The sequence below is a fragment of the Canis aureus genome, chromosome 10 (genome assembly GCF_053574225.1).
Source record: "Canis aureus isolate CA01 chromosome 10, VMU_Caureus_v.1.0, whole genome shotgun sequence".
In the NCBI taxonomy this organism is placed as follows: domain Eukaryota; kingdom Metazoa; phylum Chordata; class Mammalia; order Carnivora; family Canidae; genus Canis; species Canis aureus.
This window is the reverse complement of record NC_135620.1, coordinates 33,402,344-33,424,351: the sequence shown is the minus strand read 5'-3', so window position 1 is coordinate 33,424,351 and position 22,008 is coordinate 33,402,344. Positions and strand designations below refer to the sequence as shown.

The window sequence follows — 22,008 nt, the reverse complement described above, 5'->3', positions numbered from 1 at the left end:
TTATATTTTGTATAAAATAAATTTAAATACTAATTGTATATGCATGTGTCAGTATGCATATACACACATCAGTAATTCTCAGATTTGCTGATACTCTTCCTGTAACATGCAATATTTTGAGGGATGTGTGTCAGAATTTGAGAAATGACTTCTCATTTGAGGAACTGAGTTTCGAGCAAATATAGCCAATGAAATCCGAAGTAAAAACTTGTCAACCAGTTGAAATGATAGAACCTATTTTATTTCCTTCCTCTGAAAGTTGTGTTGTAGTTGGAGAACTCTCAAAATGATTTTTTTTTTCTCAAGAGTTTTTTTTCGGTATAAATTTAAGTACTTTTCAATTTAGAATGTTATTTATTTCTCCTGGTAGTACATCCCATTACCTAATAGGCTTTTTCACTACCTTAGGCTGCCAGAATTCAGTAATCTATATTTTTTTGGACCTACAAATAATTTAAATAACATACCAATCTTTATATTCAACAGTCCGTAGTAAAAACACGAAAATTGCAATAACTCAAATCAATTACTTTTGGTCTTTTGTCCTTACTGTAATTTGAGGAGAAATGTGCCCCTCTCCCCATCTTCTTTTCCATATAATTTCTTAGCAATAACATCGAATAGTATATCCAATTGATGACAACATTAATAAATTTAAAAGAAATGTAACCTATGTGTGGTTAAATTAAATTTTAGAGAAGTGGTGGAGATTAATGTATATAACTAACTCAGGTGCTTTAATCACCTTGATTTGACTCCAATAATTTATACATAGATTTTTTTTTTACAATTTCTTTTACCCAAAACTTGTAGAGTATTTATATAAAAGTTGGACTGTGTTTGTTCTAAATGGTATTGTCTGAGAAATAATGGCAGAATCACCTGCTGATTTACTACTTAATGTTAGCAGATATCTTAATTAAAGTTTTCCAATTGTGACTCGAAAGTGCGAAAGTGCGATTCAGTTTTTGTACAAAAGATAAAATCCTGAATTATGGTTTCTTACATTTTTTATCACTAAGTCAATGAATCCTATTTATATTTTCTATAATTTATATAAGTGAATTATGTATACAGAAGTATAAAAAGTTAAAACTTAATATAATTGTGTAATATATGCCAATTACTTATACTATGTAGCAGTTCTCAGTGGGGACATTTTTGTCCCTCAGGCAACATTTGTCAATTTGGAGAAATTTTTGGTTGTCAAAAGTAAGAGTTGTTACTGGACTGAGGGCAGGGATGCTTCAAAACATCTTACAGTGCACAGGACAGTGCCCATCAACAAAGAATTATCCTACTCAAAATGTCAGTGTGGAGATTAAGACCCCATGTTAGAGGTACAATCGTAAGCAAGACAGAATTGCTGTTCTCTCACATAAAATTTACAGTTTAGCAAAAGAGTACTCTAGTAGCATTAATTTAAACAAGGTTCACTTATAATATTGAAAAGTGGTCTTATGTTAAAATCATAATTAAAATTTATATTTTTTATAGGTTTCATTTGAGATTGGGGCCAATTAAGATGTAGCCATAACAAACAAATCATCAATTTTGCTACTTGCACATGTCAGTTTGGAGGATGTTGCTTAAATATGCAACAACTCAACCTTCTTATCCTATTCAGCTTATTTTATATTTTTTCCCATTCCATTGTGAGAATACTGCCATTTATATATAAACTCTCTCACAGACCTCTGCAGGAGAAATTGGAAAGAGTATAATGTTTAAAATTATGACTTGTGGAGCATGATCAGATCATTTATTAGCAATGTGACCTGAAGAGAGCAGCTTTACCTTTCTGCAAAGTAAGGCTTCTCCAAGTGATAATATTACCTATGGCATGTAGTTCTGCAAGGATTAGAATTGACAACACATACTAAGAGTTAAATATAAAAACCTAAGCCTCCCAGTCCTTTCTGGTCATTACCATCTTTTATAGTCTCATCTGAAATTAAGAAGAGTTTGAAAATTAAGCAAGATTTTATTCCTTCCTCATTCTTGAAGAGGAAAAAATTCTTTAAGAAAAGATATGTATTTTTAAGAGAAAAATGCTAATCATAATGTTATCTACTTATTTTGCTACCTAAGTAAACAGTACATTTAATCATAATATTTAATACAGGTGATTTTACTATTTCGTAATACTGAAAAAATATTGTAGTCTTTTGGAGACATAGAATCACAAGGTATATTAAAAAAAGAGAAAAAAAGTAAGAGTAAATAGAGAAGATATAGTTGGGAAGGTATGCAAAGGTAGACATTTTTTTTTCTTCAAAGATAGATATTCTTAACTGTATTACTCATTTAACTTAGATGACAATGTTTATCTCACTTATTTTGATTCAAACACCTGTTTTTTTACATTTGTATAAATAACTGGGAGTTTAGGAAAATATTTTAATTTTTACATGCCTGAAGGTTATGTCTCTAAAGCCATATTCCTTCATTATAGTTTGGTGTTACTGATTTGTGAATCAATTTGTGAAACCATTGGAAGAAGAATCAGTAAAGTTTGACTACTTGAACTTTTGAACAATTTTCAAAAATGTGAAAATATTCTCTGGCACTCTCAGATTTTGTATTAGAAATTTATTATCACTGAAATTTAGAAATTAAATGATCTGCTATTTATATAGTATGAAACTTATCATACATAGTAGAATTAAAACAAATATGAGCTAAATAATTTAAGGACATCTTTAGCTAAAATATCATGGTATATAGCTGAAAGGCTACATCCACATAAGTACAAAAAAACCTTCAAAGTAATAAAACATTTTAAAAGATTGATAATTAAGATCTGAGTTTTATAATATAAAACTATATTATAAAAATATAATAGTTTTAATATATCTTGTCTATTGCTTAGTTATTAATAAATTCAATGTAATGTTTTTGTTTAAATTGCCTGCTAATTACTCATAAAATGAAGTGAGACAAAACACAAGGTTAAAAGGTCTGTTCTTAGGATGCAACTTTGTTTTTTCCTACCTGTTCACAAAACAAAGTCTGTAATCTTTTTAACAATTTTTCACCTAATTTTCCTCATTGACAAATCATAACTGTCAATAGGTCATTTCTAGCTATGCCTTTCTGGTGTTTTATGACTTAAAATAAAGTGGTCATGTATAATGAATTATAAAATCATAGTTTTACTCAATTGTGACAAGCAAATTATCACTTTGTGAAATATAAATCATAATTTAGGCAGGAAAATTTAATTCTTGCATATTAAATAACATTTTTTCATCCTCATTATTTTTTTCTGAATATATTTCTTTACTAAGAAAAACCATGCTACAAAAAAGGAACTACAAGGCATGGTCATACAGCACTTGGGAACTGAGGAAATCTGTGCAATTTTACTTATAAAGACAATTTTTAGAAATTTATTTATTATAATACAAAATATCAGATTATAAAATTAACTTCCATTTTATGTGTGTCCTAAAAGTGATCACTTACTTGACTTACCACATTATATTGAATATCCACCTAAGATCTAGTCTCCTAACTACCTGACCCCCTAATATATGTAAAACAAAAGTAATTGGTAATTCTGATTCTTATGCTTGGATTAGTGTGGAAAACGAGAGCTTTGTCAAATAAATAAATTATTTGAATTGGAGTGAGGAAGTGCTATTTAAGCCAGAGATATAGTCTCTAAATAAGTAAATATTTATTTTCATGAAAAAAATTCATATCCAAAGTTCAAATTAGGGGAGACTGGTTAGCTCAGTTGGTTAGGTGGCTACCCTACTCTCAGGTCATGATCTTGGGGTCCTGGGATCCTGGGATCGAGCTCCCCTGCTCAGCAGGGAGCCTGCTTCCCCCAGCCTTCCCCTGCTCCTTTTCTCTGTCAAGTAAATAAATAAAATCTTTAAAAACAACAACAAATAAAGCAAAATTCAAATGGCATATGCTTTGTCATTTAAATATTTTTTATGATTTGCTTTGTCATTTACTGTATTTCAATGATTACAAAGTAGATAGTTTAATTTCTAAATTTCAGTGAAAATATTGACACTTGCTTGTATCTTATTTATAATACATACTATTTAAAAATAGAAAGTTTCTTTCAGAGCTCATCTTTTTTCTTCAATCCCATCTCACTTTTACATTTCATGAGCTTACTTACATTACCTTATTTAAGGAAACATTAGCATTTTTTCTCAATACTTCTGTAGTCCAAGAAAATATTGTTTTGTTTGATAAGTCTAAAAATATAAACTAATATGTTTCTTCATTCCCTGTTTTCAGTATTAAGGGTAGAAGAACAAAATACTCACTGAAAAGACTATCTTGACACTAGGGGTGTCTGGTATGCTATTAACAAAATGATTAGGGGAGATCCCTGGGTGGCGCAGCGGTTTGGCGCCTGCCTTTGGCCCAGGGCGCGATTCTGGAGACCCGGGATCGAATCCCACGTCGGGCTCCCTGTGCATGGAGCCTGCTTCTCCCTCTGCCTCTGTCTCTGCCTCTCTCTCTCTCTGTATGACTATCATAAATAAAAAAAATTAAAAAAAAAAAAAGATTAGGGAAGTTTTTTGCTTAAAAAAGTGCCAAATGCCAGAATAAAATTTGTTGGTGGCACACTTTCATTCTTTTTCCTGCCTTAATTGAAAATGAGATATCTAGGACTCGAGCAGCAATCTTATATCCATGGGGACAAAGTGCAAGCATAAAAAGCTAGTGGCTAGGATAGAGAAACAAAAACAAAATGAATTTTAGTTCCTTGTGACACCACTGAATAAGTTAACTAAAATTAAAAAAAAGAAAAAGAAAAAGAAAAAAGCCTACTTTAAGATTGTTAAGTGAGAAAAATAAACTCTTACACATTTTAGCCTCTGAGTCCTTTTCCTGACACTTGCTGCTAAACATATTCCTTACCAAAACAAGAACCTACTATATAATATATGCATCAAACTTAAAAAAAATTTCCTCTTCTCATTGAAAAACAGCTCCAATGAAGGCACTACATACACAACAGTATGTTAGGGTCTTTATTTTCTCTCTAGTTCTAGACCATAGTTCTAGACCATTCTTCATTCTTCCCATTGAAACACTTTAGGTATGAATTCATCTTCAGACAGTTACAACCCACTAATTTTACTTATTTGGGCATTCTACTTACCTTTAATTAAAAATTTTATCTCCTAGATCATTGCCACATTCTTTAACACTATTCCTGTAGAGGTTTTCTCTGTCAGGCACAGAATAACAAGTTTTTACATAAATAATCTAATTAACAAGGTTAAGTCTTATATACATGAGGTACATAAAAAAGCAAGGTTTATGTGAGGGTCTCAAAACTCAAGAATTATTTCAAGATCTAAATATATAAAAGTCAAACACGCAGTACCCAGTCTTCCATTCCTTTCAGAATTTTAACAGTTCATTCCAGCCTTTTAGCGAGAAATTCAGACTTTTTACTAGAAAAAATTAAGAGCCTTCCCAAAAGATTTTGATAATAATAATTCCTACAAATAAAATGCATACCTGCCTTTTTAATCAAGTTATAGTGAAGGTGACAAAGCTCAGAGTCTAACCACAGTCATAGATATTCTAATCAGCAACAACATAGTCACTTTCTTTTGAAAATGAAAAGAAAGCCAGAGAAACTGCCAGACATGTGAAGAAAATCTATAGCATTTGTGAGATAGATACTAAAATACAAACATACAAAGAAGAAATGTGTCCTCTTCGGCCAGGAATAATAATAGACTATCACTCCAAATGAAGTTCTGTAGGATACCTCAAGCAGCAGAAATTCTAAGTTATGATTTCCATGCTCTATTACAAAGGAGTGCATAATTTACATGTTCTCTAGGAAGCCATGACTTAAGTTGCGTGTGCATGTTTATTATGAGTAATGCTCTTGAAATGAATATCATTTTAAGGACATTCAAGAAGTAAAGCTTCTTCCTCCTGGCAGATCATTAGTCTTATTACCCAGAGGCCCATTAAACAAAGATATTAGACCAAGTCATCTGTATTTCTTCTCTTTCCCATGGGGACTTCCATCTGGTAAAGTGAACCAAGGGTTTCAGGATAGCTTTTTAAAATCCTTCTCCCGGGATCCCTGGGTGGCGCAGCGGTTTGGCGCCTGCCTTTGGCCCAGGGCGTGATCCTGGAGATCCGGGATCGAGTCCCACGTCGGGCTCCCGGTGCATGGAGCCTGCTTCTCCCTCTGCCTATGTCTCTGCCCCCCTCTCTCTCTCTCTGTGACTATCATAAATGAATAAAAAAAATAAAATAAAATCCTTCTCCCATCTCCAAATCAGTGGAATGTGTAAAATTGGAAGAATTGATAATGACATGTTTTTTTAAGTATTTGGAACAACTAGAACTCTCATACATCGCTGGTAGGAGTGTAAAATGATACAATGTCATTTAAAATTCATTTGCTAATTGATACTTCCTTAAAAAGTCACTTATACATCTATCCTGAAGACACATTTGCACTTTTACAATTTAAACGAAATTTAAAAGAAAGGTAAGTAAAAATACGTATTCACAAAACAGCCGTACAGTGGTATTCAGAGCAGCTTAATTCATAGTAGTTATAACCTGAAAACTATAATATGCAGCAGAATGAATAAAGAAATAGGGACATATTTATACTGCACTGCTTACAGGGCAATGAAAAGGAATGAAATACTAATGCAAGGGTAAATCTTAAAACACTGTGTTGTGTAAAAGAAGCCAAAAACAAAGATTTTCCATATTTTATTTTTTATTACCCAACCCAAGGATGAATAAAATGAATTTATAAGCAAAGAAATCAGATTAGTCATTGCCCCTGTGTAAGGGTGATGGTTGGTTTACCATAGTAGAATTGATCAAAGGGGGCAAAAGAGAATATTTGGGGTTGTTTGAAATACTTTATGACTAGTTTTGGGCAATTATATGCAATTGCCTACATTCAAGACACATTAGACTTATTAAATCATATTGTTTATTGTTCATTATCCAACATTTTTACAGATGTGTAATATGTTTATTAAATATATTTATATATATACATAGATTTTATGTTTATTGTACATAAATTAAAATATATAATATAAAGATGTTTATTGAAATTCTTAATATATCTTCATAAATATTTTAAAAATACATTTTTATGGAAAAATGAGAAAGGAAAAGGAATGAAACTGGTATCGTATTTTCAAGTTTTTCTAGATGTTAGAAAACAATAATATGATTTTAGTGTAATTCTGAGGGAAATTATTTTCAAACTCAAATTGTATATCCAGTTAAAATTTTTAAGCAACATGAGAGCAGAATGAACATTTAGGGGCCCAAAAAGTTACCTTCCTTTGAACCCTTGCCCCAGAAAGTAGTGAAAATTGGGCTTCCTTGCAGGAAAGACATCCTGGAAAGAAACATTGGTTTCAAGAATCTAGATTAAGCATTCTTCCCTTACTGAAATCCAGACACACTGAAATCTAGGCTTCTTGCTTTGTCTTATAATAAATTCATTAGGTATTCTTTGCTTCAGGACACTTGCATTTTCTGATAACTCTTTAGGAAATCGCTGTTTCCTAGATATCTGCATGACCTACCTCTTCACCTCAATCAGGTTCTATTTAATCATTACTAAATAATAAAGGTCTTTCCTGACTCTCTTCCATTACACAGCAATGCTACCCTTACTTACTCATTATCTAACTCCTAATCCTGTTTAATTGGTTTTCATAGGATTCATTTCTACCTGATATCAAATGCAATACATAAATGCATGTCTTAAAAGTTTGTATGTCATTAAATATATGTAATTCATTATATGTAGTGTCTACTTATTATCTTTTTGCAAGAATGTAAGCTCTATTGCTATCAGAGATTTTAGTTTTTTCACAACAGCCTCAGTACCTAGGAAACTGATATTCAGAATGAGTATTGAATGAATAGCTTTTATATCAATCATTAAAAAAATCACACTAATTCACTTCCCTTTGTCCCTGTGTGAGGCAAATACACCTTTTTTATTAATTTTATTATCATTTGAAAAAAATCTTGAGGAAAGAGGCACAGGTCTAATCTTCAAACTCTTTCATGAATCACTTTAAAACAGTCTTATATGGTCAGACAAAATTTCCGAAAGGAAGTGCTATCAAAGCTGTACTATGACTAACATCTGAAGAGCAACTTTTAAAGAAAAGAGATGGTGAGATGTGAATAATGGTTTGGGCCATCAGCTAGAATATGATGGTGAGATTATTATTTTGTAAAGTGCTGTGCCAGTGTATTAAATCTGATCTGAGAAATGAAACTATATGGACTACTGGGAAGATGTCCAGTTTTTGGTGTGTTCAGGCACTGATGGTCATTTATTCACATTTTCATTTTACTTGGCTGAGAATATTGATTTAATTTAAACTAGGTTAAATTGTACATATTTCAGTTTATTTCACTGAGTGTAAAGTCACCTCCATGTTATTTACTTTACACAGATGAATATTTTTTTTCCTCTCTTCAGTGTTTCCCAAGAGCAAGTGACATGTGCTGTATTACACTCTTATGTCACATACTCACCATTTTTTTGTAAGGGCTGCTCATGATTATAATTTTGTTTTACAGTTTATAAGTAATTAAAATTCTCTGATTATATCAAGAAACTGAATACATTTTTTTCAAATTACAGATTACCTTAGCATTTTCTGTTGATTTCTATGATATTCTTTTATATATAGCATTATAAAATTTTTTGCTTTATACTTTGGAAAAGAAACTTGGTAAAAGTTGTCTCACTTTCCTTACTAGGTAACAAGCATTCATTATTGACAAGCTATCTAACCCTTCTGCTATTTATTTTCTTTTTCTGTAAGGTTAGGACTTTCATCTCAAAATATGGTTTCCAAATTGTGCTCCTGGGAACTCTTGTTGAGGTTCAACATTATCTTCAGGAACTATCTTGCTAGGATGTGGAAAGCATTAAAGACAGAAATTGACGAGGTAGGATTTGGGAGGCCATGGTTCTCCTGTTCTTCCTATTCCTGAGTGTCCACCGAGCACCTCTCTATTGTATCTGCTATGCTTGCATATAAGGTTTTTAAATTTTTTCTACAAAGATAATTTTGGCCCTGAATTTAATGACTTCCAAATTGGTAACAATTTTGATACTTTATTATTTATGACCTTGCATACTTACAAAAGATCTACCACCTGCTTAAGGAGTTCCTTTTCTGTTACATTTGTCTGTACTGAGATATCAGGTACCTGTTCAGTGCAGAAACATGTTTTTTCATTCATGTATCCCCAAAGTTAGCCTAGTACAATATCCAATGGGTGTTCAATAAGGGGTTGATTATTGACTGATTTGATGAATTCATAAAAATACTTCAGAAAACTCCATTATCCAAACTTCCCTGTATATGTTTCACTACTGATAAATTAATCCCTATTTTCAGTTTAGAATAGGAACATTTTCCCAGACATCAACTACAAGCATATCTCTCAAAACACTAACACCTTCATAATGGAAATGATTATAGAATATTTGTTCATTCAAGTGTCATTTCCCAAACCATTTTCTACTGTATCCATTAATATATTTTGGCTTCTTGGAAATATAATCAAATAATCCAAGTTTCCTGACTTTTTATGACTATCAAGATTGGTTCCTGTGAGTGCCCAGTGGCTCAGTGGATTAAGCATCTGCCTTTGGCTCAAGTCATGATCCTGGGGGTGTCCTGGGATCAAGTCCCATGAAGGGTGGGGGGGAGTCCCTGCTCAGTGGGGAGTCTGCTTCTTCTCTCCCCATACCCTTCTGCTCATGCTTGTTTGCTCTCTCTCATATAAGTAAATAAAATCTTAAAAAAAAAGATAAGTTCCTGAAATGTGTGAGTTTTGCTAAGATTTTGTTATCTGTGTACTCTCGATACTAAAATTCAGGAATAAATAATGTTTTCATGAATGTATAGAGAAAAATATCGGATTAATTATAGTCCTGAACCTTTTTAGGAAGCCTACCCTTCTAAGCAGAATTTTACATTTGTGTACTTCGTGCTGAATGGAGTAGGTACCATCACTCACTATAAGATTTTCAACTTTCCCAGAACTGTCACAGTACAGAGGATACTAGGAATAAATCTGTAAGTAGCCATACTATAGTAAGTTATATACAGATTAGATTAGGACAATTCTGAATAGACAATATGAACTAACTGTAAAAGCTAAATCCTCGCCCTTCTAAACAATGCCCAAGCCCATGGTGATAGTAAAGAAGTACAGAGATTACTACCCCCAAGTGTACTATCATGATTAGAGAAAGAAGAGCAAATAAATACTTCCTTGTTAGAAAACCACACACCCACTCTGATGCTTTGAAATATACCACATTCTTATTTCTTTGGTCTCTCTCTCTAATCTATAAATTTAGGACTTCTAGGTCTTGGAATCAGTTAGTGATATGAAGGGGGAAGGCTGGTGATTTGGTCTGTAGATTAAATATTTTTAATGTAACAATCTTTGAGACCTATGTTTTACTAGGTTTCAGCTCTTGTATTCAAATAAATGTGACAAAATTTATAATGAGAGACACTGTACATTTCTATGACACAAGGGGTAGAGATTTAGAACGATCTTTTTAAAAAACGAAGTAATACACTAACAAGGAAATCTTGGCAAATTATTTTATCACTCATTGAATTCTACTTCCAGTTCTCCCCTGTTTAACTTTCACTCATTTCTTAAGGACTCTGCTCAAACTTAATTTTCTCATTGTGACAGACCGGATTTCTTTGTTTCTCAGGCAACATCTTCTGTCTCTATTTTTTAAACTAATGAACATTGGTTTTTAAGCAGTTATGGATTCACAGAACAATTGACTGAGAAGTTCAGAGAGTTCTATATACCATTCATCTACATAGGGTCAAGTTTCCTTGCTATAAACACCCCTGCATCAAAGTGCAGTTCATCAACAATCAATGAACCTGCATTGACATTATTTATTACTCAAGGTCCATCATTTACACTAAGGTTCACTCTTAGTGTTAGTTCACTTCTATTGATTTGGACAAATGTGTAATGACATGGTTCTGTATCCACCACAGAACAGTTTCACTGCCTAAAAATCCTCCCGGCTCTGCCTATACATCCCTCCCTTCCCCCAAATACCTGATACCACTCATCTATTTATTGTCTCTAAAGTTTTATCTTTTTCAAAATGTCAAATAGTAGGAATCATACATAGTACACAGCCTATTCAGATGAATTTCTTCCAGTTAATTATATGCATTTAAGATTTCTCCAGTTTCTTCATAGCTTGATAGCTCATTTTCAATACTGAATAATATTTCACTGTCTAGATATACCACTATTTATGCATTCACCTATTGAAGTGTATCTTGGTTGCATCCAAGTTTTGGCAACAGTTTAAATATTTCACTCCACTGTCTTCTTACTTGAATGATTTCTGAGAATTCAGATGCAAATCTTATCTTTACTCATTTATTGGTAGGTTTTTTTTTTTTAACCTCCTCTAACTTCTTTCAAAATTTCTTATCTATGATTGTCTGAAATCTGAAAATGCCTGATATACCAAGGTGTAGTTTTTGTTTTGTTTTGGTGTTTATTCTACTTGCTGTTTTCAGAGCTTTCAGGATCTGTGTTTTGGTGTCTGAAATTACTTTGAGGGAAATTTTGTCATTTCTGCTTCAAATATTACTTCTGTTCCTTTCTCTTTTCTCCTTTTGGTATTCCATATGTATGTTCACCTTTTGTGTTGTCCTGCAGATCTTGGATATCATGTTCTGATTTATTCCCCCCCCCTCCTTTTTTTTTTTCTCTGCTTTTCAGTTTTGGTAGTTTCTACAGTCATATCCTTAAGCTCAGAGATTCTTTCCTCAGCTCAGTCTACTAATGAACCCATCAAAGTTATTCTCTAACATTTCTTTATTATTATTATTATTATTTTTTAAATTTCCATCTCTCTTTCTACATTAACCGTTTAAGCTTGCTCATTGTTTACCTCTTCCATTAAGCTCTTTGCTTATTAATTAAAAAAAAACAAACATTCTAATAAGTCCACTATTCCTGCTATATCTGACTCTGGTTCTAAAACTTCTTCAGTATCTTCAAACTGTGATTTTTTTTCATCTTAGTATGGCTTGTAATTTTTTGTTGAAAGGTGGACATGATATATTGGGTAAATGGAACTGTAATGTATTGATAAGGATCGTTGGGAATGGAAGCTTTTATTATTCTTATGATTAAGTCCCAGTCTTCTGTGAGATTGCGCCCTGAACTGTTAATTTCACCAGTGCTTTTAACTTCCCTCACTCACTATTTAGAACTGAATGGCTAGGTCTGTAAATTTCACTTCCTCCACATGGAAAGTTAGAACCAGTTGGAGTTTGTTATTTCCCTTCCCCTAGGTAAAACCCCAACAGATTAGGCTCTGGTAAATTAGTCTTTCCTAAGAGCAGGCCTTATGAAGTAGAATAAAATACTCTAAAATATTTTAAATGGTTATTTTTCCTTTCCCTTCCCTATGGGAAGCAAGAGGGAATTTTTCTTTGATATTCTCGGTGAGAACCTGATAGAGTTCCTGGGCATAGAACTCACAAAACTGTAGATTCCTCCCTATGACTGAGTCCTCTTGGAGTTTTTAACACTCAGACTTGTCTGCACTGAGTCTCTAGCAATTTATCAATCAAGGTTTTCCTACTGAAGCACTGGTTACTGCAGGGGTTTCTGTTCCTGGGTTTCTGCTATGGTAAGTTTTAATTCTCTGTATGCACTTATCTTTCTCTCCAACATTGGGAGCAATGGTTTGCCCTTTGTCCTCACTTCTTTGTCATCTCTAAAAAGAGTTGTTAATCGTTTTTCCAGCTTTATTCATTTATAATTGATGCATAACATTGAGTAACTATAAAATGTACAATATGATGATCTAATACACTTAAATATCGTGAAATGATTACAATAAGGTTTGTTAACACCTACACCTCCTCACATAATTACCTTTATCAATGATGAAAACATACAAGATTTACTCTCTTAGCAACTTACATATATATGTTACACTGCAATTAACTGTAATCACCATGGTGTATAGTAGATTCCTACTACTTGTTTATCTAACCTAGAAGTTTGTACCTTTTGACTGATATTTTGCCAATTCCTCCAGATCTCATCTCTGGCAACCATTTAACCATTTTTTTTCCTTGTTTTTATGAGTTTGGTATTTTTGGATTCCACATATAAGTGAGGTCATGCCAAATTTGTCTTTCTATCTGACTTATTTCACTAAGCATAATGCCCTCAAGTTCCATCCATGTTGTGACAAATGGCAGGACTTCCTTCCTTTATATGAGTGAATAATATTACTTGTATATATACATATCCCATATATTCTGTATCTCTTCACCCATGGATAGAACTTAAGTTAATTCCATATTTTTGCTGTTATGAATTATACTGCAATGAACATAGGAGTCCAGGAAGAGAGTGATTTCATTTCATTTGGATACACACTCAGAAGTTGGATTGGTGGATCATATGGTAGTTCTATTTTAATTTTTTGGAGGAACCTCCACATTGTTTTCCATAGTGACAATACCAACTTACATTCCTACTAACTGTACAAGAGTTCATTTTCTTCACACTCTTGCAAATATTATCTACTGTCTTTTTGTAATAGCCATTCTAACATGTGAGAAGATACTCTTTTGTGTTTTTGATTTGCATTTCCTTGATAAGTAATGATACTGAGAAATTTTTCATGTACCTTTTGACCATTTGTATGTCATTTTTGGAAAAAATGTCTACTTAGGTCATTTGTCCATTTTTAAATTGAGTTATTTGGTATTTATGCTGTTGAATCATATTAGTTCTTTATACATATTGGATATTAGTGCCTTATGAAATACATAGTTTACAAATATTTTCTCCCACTTTGTAGGGTGCTTCTTATTTCTGTTAATCATTTATTTTGCTATGCAGAAGCTTTCCAGTTTTGCATAGTCCTGTGTGCTGATATTTGCTTTGGTTTCCTTTACTTTTTGTCATACTCAAAAATCATCAAGAAAGTCTAGGATCTTCCTCCATATTTTTGTACTAGGAATTTTATGGTTTCAAATCTTAACATTTAAGTCTCTAATATATTTTGAGGGGTTTTTTTGTGAATGGTGCAAAATAGGGGTACAATTTTATTATTTAGCATGTGATTTTCCAGTTTTTCCAGTACCCTTTATTGAAGAGACTATCCTTTGCCCATTGAGTACTATTGGCTCCCATGTCAAATGGAGCTGGAGTTGACCAGATAAATATGAGTTTGTTTCTGGTCTCTTGATTCTGTATCATTGGTCTATGTGTGTATTTTAACACTAGAACCATGCAGTTTTCATGACTATAGCTATGTAATATAATGCACTGACTCCAGCTTTGTTCTTTTTTCTCAGGTTGTTTTAGCCATTCAGTATCTTTCAGAGTTCCATAAGTATCTTAAGATTGTTTTCTCCATTTCTGTGAAAAATGCTTTTGGGATTTTGATATAAACTGCATTGAATATTGATGGCTTTGGGCAGTATGGAAATTTTAATAATAGCATTTTGTTGATGCTATTGTAAATGAGGTTGTTTTCTTTATTACTTTTTCAGATAGTTTATTGTAAAAATGTGTAGTTATGTGTAGAAATTGTAGTTATGTGTAGAAATACAATTGACTTCTGTGTGTGTTGATTTCACTTCCTACAATTTAACTGAATTCATTTATTAGTTCTAACAGTACTTTGATAGACTCTGTAGGGTTTTCTAAATATAAGAATACATCTGTAAATAGAAATGATTTTACTTCTTCCTTTTGAATTTTTATGCCTTTTATTTCTTTTTTGTACTTAACTACTCAAGGTAAGTCTTCCTTTGCTATGGTGAATAGTGATGATAGTCGTTCTTATTCCCTTTCCTTGTTTTGTTCCTGGTCTTAGGAAAAAAGGTTTTAGCCTTCCACTCTTTTTTTTTTTTTTAATTTTTTATTTATTTATTTAATTTATGATAGTCATAGAGAGAGAGAGAGAGAGGCAGAGACACAGGCAGGCTCCATGCACCGGAAGCCCGACGTGGGACTTGATCCCGGGTCTCCAGGATCACACCCTGGGCCAAAGGCAGGCACCAAACTGCTGCACCACCTAGGGATCCCTAGCCTTCCACTCTTAAGTATGATGTTAGCAGTGAGCTTGGCATACACAGTCTTTATTTTATTGAATTATATTCCTTCAGGATCCAATTTGTTGAGAGTTTTAAAATGAAATGATATTGAATTTTGTTTAATGATTTCTCTGCATCTATTGAAACTATTGTATGATTTCTATCTTTCAATATATATGGTATATCACATTTATTGATTTGCATATATTAAATCATCCTTGCACCCTGGAGATAAATCCCATGATTATAGTGTGTAATTCTTTTAATATACAGTTGAATTTGGTTTGCTAATATTTTGTTGAGAATTTTTGCAACTATATTAATCAGAGATACTGGCCTACAGTTTTCTATTTCATGTTTTTTTTTCTGGTTTTAGTATCAGGTAATGCTACCTTCACAAAATGAATTTTGGAATATGCCCTTTTCTTCGTGTTTTTTTGTTTGCTTGCTTGTTTTTTGGTTTTTGATTTTTTTGTTTTTGTTTTTTGAGGATTTTGAGAAAGATAGGGATTAATTCTTCTATGAATGTTTAACTGAACTTATCAGTGAAACCCTCTAGTCCTGGGCTCTTCTTTGTTGGGAGGTGGGTTTTTTTTTCTCCTCTTTTTCTTTTTTCTACTTTTTTCTTTTTCTTTGAGAATAGTTGACACATAGTGTTACATTCATTTCAGGTGTACAGCACAGCGATTTAACATCTTGGTATTTTTTTTTTTAACATCTATGTATGTTACCCTGTGCTCACCAAGTGTAGTTACCATCTGTTACCATACAACACTATCACAATATCATTGACAATATTCCTGATGCTGTACACTTTATTCCTATGATTTATTCATTAGATAACTGGAGGACTATATCTCCCATTCCCTTTCACTCATTTTGTCCATCCCCCTTCCTTCCCTCTGGCAGTCAGCATTTTGTTCTCTGTATAAATCAGACCTATAAATATAGGTCTGATTCTGCTTTTGTGTGTGTGTGTTGTGTGTGTGTGTGTATTCATTCGTTTTGTTTTTTAGATTTCACATATGAATGAAATCATATACACATGATTTACGCATGTAAATCCTTTTCATAAGTGTAACACCATGAAACTTGTTCCCTGATCTAGTTCTACTTCTTTGAGTGTAGAGTTCTTTCAAGTATTTCAGCTTCTGAATTGTTGTTTCCATGGATATTTAATTCCTTTCTGAACAGAACTCATTCTTTCAGCTTCCCTTCTAAAATGTGAATGTGATCTGATAGTATGTACACAGAGGAACAGCTACCCCCTGCTAGATGCTTTTATTCTCTTTATGTTGCCAGAGTGGATTCCTTTTCTTGTCAACACTCATCACAGTAGTTTCTTTCTGTTTCATTTTTTTATGGCAGCCTTAACAAATTGATACAAATCTAAAACATTTTTTTTGAAATCGTATATAAAACATTTTTTAAAGCATATGTTTTAAGGGGTTTTGTTTTTGTTTTTTGTTTTGTTTTGTTTTGACCAGTGGTCCTTTATAACAACAACTTCAGCTTTGGACACCTCTGTGCTCTGAAATATCTTCACATTTTTCATTATAATTTAGGAAGGCTACATGTACATATTATTTTCTGATTGGATGTCTGAGAATGATTTTTCCATTTGTTTAACTCAACAACTTCAGGTTGGTATTATGTATTGGAGACAAAATATTTCCATATGAAAATATTTGTATACAATGATTCCTCTTTTTCTTTAGTCATCCTAAAGAATCCAGTTGAATATATGTCATTCCAGAAGATCTAGTGTGTGGGTTGTCTGTTTACACTTGTTTGGTTGACATGATTGAGGAAATATGTCCTTTTTGAGACTATAAAATGTGTATTTTTCTTGATTTAAATCTATTTCAGAAATCCCTGAGTATTCTCTGAACATTGGATCCTTTTTTATGATATCAGAATACATTCATAGGCTTCTTTTTATCAGTCTATTCACTCTTAAAAATAATTGACTCTGATTGTCCTGTACTGATTTAATAACCCAGAAGGAATTTTCACCCAAAATCTTCCCCCAAGATCTGTAGAGAAAAATATCTGTTAGGTAGCTTATGTAGAGGGCAAGAAAACCACTGAAATAGGTAATCCATTTCTTTCTGACTCTCTAGTTCTGAATGGAGAGTTCCATTGAATGAACGCTTCAACATTATGTGATTTTTAGGTTTGTGTTCTAGTACAATTCTTGTACAGATTTCATACAACCATAGTTTCAAAAACAAAATAATTCTAAGTGATGTGTTTTCCAATTACTTTCTACCTGCCCTTGCTGCATGTGTGTGTATATACATGTGCATGTGAGTGTGTGGGGGGGAACATGGGCTTAGGCTTGAGCATGTGTATGTTTAAATTAAGGCTGATAGTGAAATTTGTGGAAGAGAGTCAGAGTAGTTTACAGAGTGACCACTGTACTTACATTACCACATTGCTTAACCTTCCATTTACTTTCTCCATCTCTACATTATTGGAGACTGCTGCTACCCTATATGTACAATGGAGAGGATCAAGAAGTTATAGCATGGGTGAAAATAATTATTGGGATTATATTTGCTAAATGAATGTCAGCTATACAAAAAGAATGATATATAGTTTGGTTAGATGGGTATTATTCAGGGAAGATGTTTTTTTTTGCTCCTGATTTTTTTCTGTTTGATTTTTAAAGTATCTTCATAACAGTTAATAAGACCTTATGTTGATTTCATATTTCATTGATAGTCATCCCAAAACTATCATTAACCATGTGCCTAAACCATGCACAGGGTAAAATGGAAAGCAATTTTGTTGAAAAGAAGTCTCTTTTGATTTAAAACTCTAAGAATAAAAATTTAATTTAGTAGAATCTTCAACTTCAAATGACAATGTACAAATAGCTCTCTCCCAAAATGTTTAGTTTTTCACTGTCTTTTTCATCTGCAATATATAAATAACTAAATCCACAAATACCACATATAAGAACTTCAGATTCTGGAAAATTCAAGGCTATTCTCTGGATGATTCCATATAAATATTTTTGGCTAGGAATAGAGATGAGATTTCTTCCTAGAGACAGTTCCTGAGGGCAGACCATGTGTGTATGCATGTATGCCTGTACATACACATGTGTGGATGTGGATTTGGTGTGTATCAGAAAGCAGAATTGAAATTTAAATCAGATTACTTGCTCCACCACTTTCCTACACAGGAAAAAAACAAGTCAAAATGTAAGTCATAGTCTTGAAGATGAAAGAAAGTTTAAAAGTGAATAGGTTGCGATTTTAAACTTTTATATTTTCCTCCCTTTTAACCAAGCAATGGAAAGGAGAGATTGGAATAACTTGTAGAATGGTTTATTGTCATGAAGTCATTCCTCAGGAGAAATGATTACTGTGTGAGGTGCTCTTTAGGCTTCAAACTCTTCTGTAGGCCTTCTCTTTGGTCACCAGTTAATGTAATTTCCCATCAGTATTCTTGCCGTTGTCCATGAGACTGAATTATTGGGAATATCTCCCATGATTCTGCCATCTTTTATCCATCATCTCAGGAACTTTGTTGTTTGGAAAATGCATCAGAATTTTAATTACGTGGATCACCTCTTTCTGGCCCATAAAAATGACCAAAGTTTGGTCTGATTCCTAATATAGGGGAAAAGAAAAAAAAAAAAAAAAAACAGAAAATGAAAACAATAAGAACAGTAATAGTTAAAACCAAAAAAATGGATGTAGGAGAAGGAATTATGAATGAGAGAAAAAAAAATCTGAAACAAAACTCAGATAATATTTTCCCATAAATATTGGCTTGAATTCCAGGAAAGTATGATGAATAAAGAATATTGACAAATATGGTGGTAGCCCAATTCTGGAGCAGTTATAAAAAGAAAAAATTCTGAATTTAGCCCAAAAGGTCTCCACATCTCTAGTCCCTTGTGATAGTATTAAAAAATTCTATTAATAAGAAAATATTGAAAATGAAAGGGTTATAAATTTAGGAACATGTTTTGACGGAGAAAGCATCATGGTTATTTTAGACAAAAACAGAAAATATAAAATACCAAAAGGAACAAAGTTGGAACAAAATAAAATATAATGTGACCATAAAGAGATAAACACTGCTGGTAGTTCATTTTCCATCCTTCCAGTGTCTCTGATTTTATTCATATTTTGCTTATGTATTGAGTGCTTAAAACATGCCATGAATGATTCTGTGTACCTTATATGTATAAACTAATTATGTTCAATAACTTTTTAAATACCATTTTTGTTCTCATTTTATGAATGAAGAAACTATGAAAAAATATTTAGAGAATGACAAAACTTTTCTAGGCAGTGATGGTACAAACCCACATTGAAAGAAAGTATATACAGTTTTTAAATAAAACAGTTATACAAGATAAGCATTTTTGAAAAAGCAAGTTAGTCTCCCTTTTGCAGCAATTTAACTTGTCATCATTTAATCAAACATAGTATATAGCCCATAAGTTTTAATCCTACTACATTTTTTTTAATATATTACTGCGTTCTACTGTCTTTCACCAGTATTGTTCTATGTGGAATCCCTCAGCACAGCAGGTAATATAGATTTTGCTTGGTATTTGTTATTCTTTTGTCTCTCTTACCTTGCTGTCCTCATTCATTCCTCATTCATTTCTCATCAACAACTTCTTTCACCAACATGTACATACAAAAACACACATACAGACACATATTTATTCCCTCACACATCACATCTTGACCTTGCTTTTCTTTATATAAGGCCTCTTCTTCATCATCCTTCACTAACCCTTTCACATAGAAATATGATGAACTCTTCTGTCTGTATATATATATACATATACTTTATATATTCTAGTTATATATACTTTATATATTCTATATGTGATATATAGAATAGAATATAGAATATATTTTATATATTTACAAATTATTTATAAATACCTTTCATGTAATTGTCCCCAAATGTACTCTGTAATCTCTTTCTGGGCAGAGAGTTTGGGCATTTTTGTGACACAGCATTTATGTTTTATTAATGGCCATTTTTAAAAAATCATTTTCTTTATTGTTCCCTCAACTGAAGAATACTAATGTGTAATTACAAACAATTCAGAAATTATGTCAATGTTCTTTTTTCATCATGTATCAATGTTCTTTTGAGCAAGAAATGTTAAAAAGAATACAATAAATACAATTTTAATTAAAGAGTAATTATTAGGAAGTTCAAATACTTTTCCACAGATACCTTAGCTTGGAAAAGGTCTTTTTACCTTTTTTATTTCCTTGCTAATCAATTCTTATAATCTTGGCCAACTTTTCCTGTTAAAAGAGTCATACTGTTATTTAATTGATTCTGACTATATTACTATGTGTATGTGGGTGTGTACATGTATCCACAATTTCTACAATCTACTGTGCTCAGACTGGTTGAAAAAAGATTTCTCTTTCCTTCTCTCTCTCTCTCTCTCTCTCTGTCTCTCTTTGTTTCTTTTGGTTTAATTTCCAATCCACTATGTACTACTGGAAATTTTTCAAACTTGAAATTAGTCAAGTATTTGAATTTATTATTATTTTATTGAGACAAGCAAGAAATGTCCACCATAGGGTGGTGCTGTGGTGATGTGCAGCTAAGAAAATATAGGATAATATAGCAGATACGTTTTTGTGTGTATGAGGTAAAGTTTAAAGGTCTTTTAAGAAATAGATTTGGCTTACACTATTAAATTTTAGGTTTGAATATCAGATAATTCTCTGTTTTTCTTATGAATATTGCTAAACTTAAATTTACATTACCTGTATCATTTTTCCTCTACAATATTGGCTTTCTTTTAAATGATGACTCAGATTATATAAACTTTTAATCTTCTTTAGAGAAAGTCATATTGCTAATAACAATGTATTTGGTATTGTGGAAAAGTGCTTTGAGTTGTAAAGGTAATATAGCAGTGCTTCGAGTGCAGAAAAAAATTTGTAACTTGCATGTAAAATTTGTAACTTGCATATAAAAATCTTTTGAGGCAAAGATTTAATGAATTGGATGCTTCAAATTATTAATGAAGTTTACCATGAAAAAATAAGATTTTATGTCATTTGTTTTTGCTTAGAATAACATTAACTTTTTTTAGACCCTTCAGTAGAGGAAATTTAATGGGGAACCTGCTATTGTTAGATTTTATTTTGTATCTAGTTATAAATCAATACTTGAATGGTGAAGAGAGTATATTACTTAATCAGTCTTTAAAAATAAATGAAACATTGCCAGCAAACCTCAAGAGATTCCACTATATTTTTTATATGGAAGAGAAAAACACCACCATTTTAGAAAAAAAAAAGTCAATTAAATAGACTTAAAATCCATATGAAATTGAAGACACAGCTGACTGCAGTACACTTAACTAAGTAAAAGCAATTCTTAATTTGGCAGTCTTTAAATAGAAAATTTCAAATAAACTAAAATTTATTGCAGTAAAATTGAAAATTTATCCAACTTAAATTTCAAAGTTGCAAGTGTTGTAAAAGGACAGATGCAAAGGTGTTTTTTGCAGTATTTTTTTATTTTAAAAGCCAAGAAACAATCTAAATATTTATTAATAACATTTTTCAAACAAAATAACATGATGCAAGGATTTACAAGAGTGAACTACAACTTTACATATCAATGTGAGTAGATCTCTAAAATAGGTGGTTGGTGAGAAGATACAGATTGAGCAAGAATAATGTAGTTCATTGAAAATCAAGCAAACATATAAATTGTTTTATACTTTACTTATGAAAATCATATCTGTAAATATAGAGATTGTGGGCTGGAGAAATATGCAAGGAACTTTTCAAAGTACTTCTATCTTAGGGGAAGGAGAATTGAGGAGAGAAAGTAA

The 22,008-nt window shown here is 32.1% G+C and overlaps 1 protein-coding gene across 8 annotated transcripts in view; it reads left to right on the top strand.

Annotated features, from left to right (window-relative positions):
- LOC144322204 (uncharacterized) overlaps positions 1-22,008 on the top strand; it is a 233,116-nt gene that overhangs the window by 50,402 nt on the left and 160,706 nt on the right. For 4 of the 8 annotated variants that reach the window (XR_013387775.1, XR_013387776.1, XR_013387773.1 and 1 more), the window contains 2 exons: positions 8,835-8,961; positions 9,970-10,100. The exons of 2 other annotated variants lie outside the window; for them this stretch is intronic. Coding sequence is in view for 1 of the 6 variants with exons in the window: in XM_077911966.1 (XP_077768092.1) it covers positions 8,840-8,961; positions 9,970-10,100 (253 nt within the window). In the remaining 5 variants the exon portion in view is untranslated. The remainder of the gene's footprint in view (positions 1-8,834; positions 8,962-9,969; positions 10,101-22,008) is intronic. 2 more of the 8 variants (XM_077911966.1, XR_013387777.1) reach the window with 2 other exon arrangements.